The 6,421-nt window shown below is 41.9% G+C and overlaps 1 protein-coding gene across 2 annotated transcripts; it reads right to left on the minus strand.

Moving 5' to 3' along the window:
• Positions 1-612: 612 nt before the first annotated feature.
• Positions 613-6,119, minus strand: LOC131362605 (GTPase IMAP family member 4-like). Of its 2 annotated transcripts, none has more exons than XM_058404749.1 (3): positions 5,308-5,790; positions 4,454-4,522; positions 613-1,072 (listed from the first exon to the last, which is right to left on the minus strand). In XM_058404749.1, the coding sequence occupies exons 1-3, from the start codon at positions 5,309-5,311 to the stop codon at positions 879-881; spliced, it is 267 nt and encodes an 88-aa protein (XP_058260732.1). In that variant the 5' UTR covers positions 5,312-5,790; the 3' UTR covers positions 613-878. The 2 variants fall into 2 exon arrangements, with proteins under 2 accessions (XP_058260732.1, XP_058260731.1); XM_058404748.1 differs by lacking the exon at positions 5,308-5,790 and adding an exon at positions 6,004-6,119 and having other exon boundaries at positions 630-1,072.
• Between the last annotated feature and the right edge of the window lie 302 nt (positions 6,120-6,421).

The following is a 6,421-nucleotide window of genomic DNA, read 5'->3' on the forward strand; positions in this document are numbered from 1 at the left end:
GGAGGGTTATGAGGAGGGACAGGATGAGGGTCATGAGGAGGGTCATGAGGAGGGACATGAGGAGGGTCATGAGGAGGGTCATGAGGAGGGACATGAGGAGGGTCATGAGGAGGGACAGGATGAGGGTCATGAGGAGGGACAGGATGAGGGTCATGAGGAGGGTCATGAGGAGGGACATGAGGAGGGTCATGAGGAGGGTCATGAGGAGGGTTATGAGGAGGGACATGAGGAGGGTTATGAGGAGGGACATGAGGAGGGTCATGAGGAGGGTTATGAGGAGGGTCATGAGGAGGGACAGGATGAGGGTCATGAGGAGGGACAGGATGAGGGTCATGAGGAGGGTCATGAGGAGGGACATGAGGAGGGTCATGAGGAGGGTCATGAGGAGGGTTATGAGGAGGGTCATGAGGAGGGACAGGATGAGGGTCATGAGGAGGGACAGGATGAGGGTCATGAGGAGGGACAGGATGAGGGTCATGAGGAGGGTCATGAGGAGGGACATGAGGAGGGTCATGAGGAGGGTCATGAGGAGGGTTATGAGGAGGGACATGAGGAGGGTTATGAGGAGAGACATGAGGAGGGACATGAGGAGAGACATGAGGAGAGACATGAGGAGGGTTATGAGGAGAGACATGAGGAGAGACATGAGGAGGGACAGGATGAGAGACATGAGGAGAGACATGAGGAGAGACATGAGGAGGGTTATGAGGAGAGACATGAGGAGAGACATGAGGAGAGACATGAGGAGAGACATGAGGAGGGACATGAGGAGAGACATGAGGAGGGACATGGTGAAGTTTCTCTATGAGTCTATACTGCTGTAAGTTGTTAAAAACACCATGATCACAGCATTACTACACATTCTCCTACACACACACTCATATCTCTATCTCTAAATCTGTTTCTACAGGATCAACAGATGTGTCAAAGAGACCTGGAGTATCGCTCACACACATGTTCCTGTCCTCAACACTGTCCTGATGAGCTTCAGAGCATGATGGCATGATGGAGTTTCCTGAAGTGCTCTTCCCACATCCAGTTTTCCCCATCTGCACAATCTTCTGCATGGACACTGGAGACACAGGAGAAGAATTTATCAAACCTTTAAACTGTGACAGTAATCTTAGCAAGAGATTTATTTTTATTATTTATATTGATTATTTTAGTAATTATTATTTTATTAAAATGTTCTTCTCTGAACAGTTGCCATATTGAATTGTAACACACCATTATGCAACACCTATGTCACCCCTATAGCCCTCTAACCATAATACCTGGTTGTTTCACATCACTGTGTAGGAATTTTGTCCCACTCTGAATCTGCTACATAATATCAGTGAGGTTCAGGACTTTATCTAGCCCATACCAAAACCCTAATTGTGTTGTTTTTGAACTTGCTCAAGTGCTTTGGATCATTGCCTGGCTGCATATCCCAGATCCGCTTGAGCTTCAGATCACCACCTGATGAATAACATTCTCCTTCAGACTTCACTGTTCTGTCATTTATAACAAGTCACCCAGGCCCTGATGTGGCAAAACATTAGAAGGAGAAGTCTTGATTTCTCAGATCTACAATACAGTACAATGAAGTTATTTCTTCACATATCCTAACTTTGGATGTTGGGGGTCAGAGTGCAGGGTCAGCCATGATACAGCCTCAGGAGCAGTGAGGGTGAAGGACAGTAACAGTAGCAGCTTGGCAGTGCTGGGGCTTGAACCCCGATCCTCCAGTCAACAACCCAGAGCCTTAACGCATGTTTTACTGTTGGTATGATGTTCTTATTGTTCAATGCTTTACATCAGATGTAACAGGACCCATGAGCATTATTCAGAGAAGGTCTGGGGTTCATCAATTTGGATTATTTAGGCGAGTGTGATGAGTCTTTATGTTCCTTATGTTGAAAAAGAAAGTACAGTCTCCTTCATGTCTGTGTTTTTATTTTTAGGACCTGAATAATAAAAGTGTCTTCCTCACCCACGTTCACACATAGTATAGTGTACTTTCACTAACTTCCTTTCTCCTGGAGTTCCTTTGTCTCTCAGCTCAGTGTGTGTTTGATTCATTTATTTCTCAGTGCTGGACAGTTGTATTAAAGTGATGTTAAAATGAACAGTTGTGGCAGTGGCAGATGTAACAAACTCCCTTTACCAGATTTATGATGTTTATTGTAGATTATTTTATCATTATTATCCATTTGAGTGGTCACTTAAACTAAACAGGTTTCATCTGAACCTCAAAAACTCAAAAAAAAAAAAAAAAAAGCTTTTAATGTCTGGATGTTCCAGTAGGAGCAGGAACAAGCTCCAGTTAGTCCAGAATGCAGCAGCTAGAGTCCTAACTAGAACCAGAAGATATGAACACATCACTCCTATTTTAGCCACACTACATTGGCTCCCAGTCAAATTTCACATTGATTATAAAATACTGTTACTGACCTATAAAGCACTAAATGGTCTCGCGCCACAGTACCTGAGCGATCTTTTAGTCTTTTATGATCCGCCACGCCTACTCCGATCAAAGGGTGCTGGTTACTTGGTAGTACCTCAAGTAGCAAAGGCTACAGCAGGGGGCGGAGCTTTCTCTTTCAAAGTCCCACAGTTATGGAACAGCCTTCCAATTAGTGTTGGGGATTCAGACACAGTCTCAATGTTTAAGTCTAGGCTGAAGACACATTTGTTTAGTCGAGCTTTTAATGTATAGTTTTCTTATGTAAAGGAGCAGATCTGGAAGGTTCATGGTCATAGAGTGTTTGGTGACTGGGATGTGTTGGATGCTGTCATCTTACCACCCTCACATGGTCACTCGGGTTTGCTGACTGTGAAGTGGTTGGATGCCTTATGTTCTGGGAAGCCTTCATGTCTGTGACCTTCTGGCTCTCCCTTTTAGTTATGCTGTCATAGCTAGTCCTGCCGGAGTCCCTGCCTGCCCAGTGTTTCCCAGTTTCCAGTGTGACCACTGCCCTACCCCTGGTCGGAGTCTGGTCACTTGGTGGTGCCCACTGATGCTGTGGATGGATCTGTGTGGACCAGGAGACAGCCATGGACAGAGACACTTGGGGACTTTCACACCATCACAGATCTGCCATTACATCTGTCAGCTTGTGACAGCAAAGAACTAGTGTTTATAATGACCTTAGAAACTACACTGACCTAATAGTTCCTCATGGGTCATTGATTTCTGTTGTAGAAAGGACATTATTCAGCTACAGTTACATTATTTACTGTTTAGTGTCACCCAAATGAGGATGGGTTCCCTTCTGAGCCTGGTTCCTCTCAAGGTTTCTTCCTTGTTCCATCCCAGGGAGTTTTTCCTTGCCACCGTTGCCACAGGCTTCTCATTAGGGATAAAATAGTTTAATTATTAAATGTAATGATTTACTCTTATTTCTAGTCATTTATTTTATTTTATTTTATTTTATTTTATTTTATTTTATTTTATTTTAAAATTTATTTAGTTAGTTAGTTAGTTAGTTATTTTTCTCCTCCCCTTTCTCTGTTTTTCTTCTTTTGTAAAGCTGCTTTGAGACAATGTTCATTGTAACAACATTGTTGCACTATACAAAATAAATTGAATTGAATTGAATTAATGAATATCACCAGTTACGACAAATCACAATATTCATGTGTTCTGTGAGGGAAAAGTCTCAGGAATTAAAATGTCTCAGGTTTATTTTATTGTGGCTACAATAAATATCTGAATGTTTATATACAGAATCCATTTAACAATGAACTGGGAACAAATATTATCAGTAAAATATTATTTTTATTCTGTCAGAGATTTGTAGTAAATCCTAATATCTGGAACAAAATATCCTGATTTTTATTTATTCTACTTTCTCAGGTCAAGTCACTGTTTGTGTTTTCAGTAACTCCAAACAGTCCTACACTATATAGCCAAAAGTATTGGGACACGCCTCCAGATCATTGAGATCAGGTGTTGTTTTTCAGGGGTTGGGCTCGGCCCCTTAGTTCCAGTGAAAGGAACTCTTAATGCTTCAGCTTCATACCAAGACATTTTGGACAATTTCATGCTCTTTGTGGGAACAGTTTGGGGATGACCCCTTCCTGTTCCAACATGACTGCACACCAGTGACCAAAGCAAGGTCCATAAAGACATGGATGAGTGAGTTTGGTGTGGAGGAACTTGACTGTCCTGCACAGAGTCCTGACCTCAACCCCATAGAACACCTTTGGGATGAATTAGAGTGGAGACTGTGAGACAGACCTTCTCGTCCAACATCAGTGCCTGACCTCACAAATGCGCTTCTAGAGGAACGGTCAAAAATTCCCATAAACACACTCCTAAACCTTGTGGAAAGCCTCCCAGAAGAGTTGAAGCTGTTATAGCTGTAAAGGGCGGGACAACTCCATATTACATTCATGTGCATGTAAAGGCAGACGTCCCAAAACTTTTGGCAATATATTGTACTCTGGTGTGTGTGTGTGTTCTTACTGTTTGGACGATCTCCATCTGGACTTCTTCTTCCTGATGGTGTCTCCTGTTCTCTCTCATGTTTTCCCACTGAAGAATTAAATAATGAAGGTTAAGATGCGTAACTCTGGAATCCTGCTTTAGAAAATCACATTTCTCCAAAACTATTGGAACAGCAAGGTCAATTCTGTTGTATTATGGTCGGGATTTCTTATTTATTTATTTATTTTGTTATGTGTTGAAGACATGGTGTTTGAGATTAAAAAATAAATAAGGGAGAATGGATCAGAATTTCAGCTTTCAGTGTACACTACTGGGCAAAATATTAAGCTTTAATGGTTAAATGGTCTGGTTTGGAAACAGCACCAAACAGGACAGGCAAGCTCTCCAGAGGTACCCAGCTTCCTGACCTGGACACTATATACAGCAAGCGGTGCTGGACCAAGGCCAGGAAGATAATGAAGGACCTCAGCCATCCCAACAATGGACTCTTCTCTCTGTTGAGGTCAGGGAAACGTTTCCGTTCCTTGAAGGCGAACACAGAGAGAATGAGGAGGAGCTTCTTCCCGCAGGCCATTCGGGCCCTCAACCAGTACACCTAGAATCTGGACTTTCTGGACTTACCCCCACACATGAACATTACATTCTACCTCAGCTGATTGTTGCACACACAAATTGCACTACTTGTATACCCTGCACTACTCTGTACACACAATAACCACACCCACTGGACATCTTTCTGTACATCGTTGTGTGCACACTGCACTGACACTTTACTCCCTAATATTCCTGTTCAGTTGGACATTTATATTTACCTTATATATATATATATATATATATATATATACACTATATTGCCAAAAGTATTCGCTCACCCATCCAAATAATCAGAATCAGGTGTTCCAATCACTTCCATGGCCACAGGTGTATAAAATCAAGCACCTAGGCATGCAGACTGTTTTTACAAACATTTGTGAAAGAATGGGTCGCTCTCAGGAGCTCAGTGAATTCCAGCGTGGAACTGTGATAGGATGCCACCTGTGCAACAAATCCAGTCGTGAAATTTCCTCACTCCTAAATATTCCACAGTCAACTGTCAGCTGTATTATAAGAACGTGGAAGTGTTTGGGAATGACAGCAACTCAGCCACGAAGTGGTAGGCCACGTAAACTCAGGAGTGTAACACAATCCTGTAGATCAGCTGTTCCAGTTCTGTCAGAGAGATGTGTAGGATCTGTACACACTGAAATCATGTTGACTCTCCCTCTTACTGTTATTAAAAACTACACTCTGATCTGTAATAACACCATTAACTCATAATACTGATCTTCATAATAATCACTGATACACATCCCTCAGGAGCTTATAGTCACAAAATCTCACACAGAGAAAGAAAGAAAGAAAGAAAGAAAGAAAGAAAGAAAGAAAGAAAGAAAGAAAGAAAGAAAGAAAGAAGCTCAAACATTTATCTACCTCCTACAGTAAACAGGTTTTAGATTAATCCTATACAGATTCAGATTGATCTCATTATAAAGGTTTATCTTAAAACGGTTATAATTTCCTGTCTTTACCTGAATGTGACATTTTCGGTTAAAGCTCCGTGTGAGAATCTCCAGATCACATCACAGTCACTGTTTCCTTCCTGTAAGAGCAGGGTTGCCTGACTGGATTTCCAGCTCAACTACAGCTTAAACCCCGCCCACCTCAAAAAATACCAGCCCAAAACGCAAAAAAACCCCAAAATGGGTTAGTGCAAAGGGCACTGTTTACACACACACACACACACACACACACTATGTTAGCTACCTGTATACGTTTTATTTAATTATCAAACTTCAGAATAAGAATCTTCACAGAACTGATGAGAACGTCTCCTGAAATATTATAGAACAGCTCGCTCTCCCATTCTTTACTGTAGGACTTTCTATATTTACCCCATTTTGGCATGATGATGATGATGATGATGATGATGATGATAAAAACACTAAT

The sequence above is a fragment of the Hemibagrus wyckioides genome, linkage group LG12, assembly GCF_019097595.1.
Source record: "Hemibagrus wyckioides isolate EC202008001 linkage group LG12, SWU_Hwy_1.0, whole genome shotgun sequence".
Taxonomy (NCBI): domain Eukaryota; kingdom Metazoa; phylum Chordata; class Actinopteri; order Siluriformes; family Bagridae; genus Hemibagrus; species Hemibagrus wyckioides.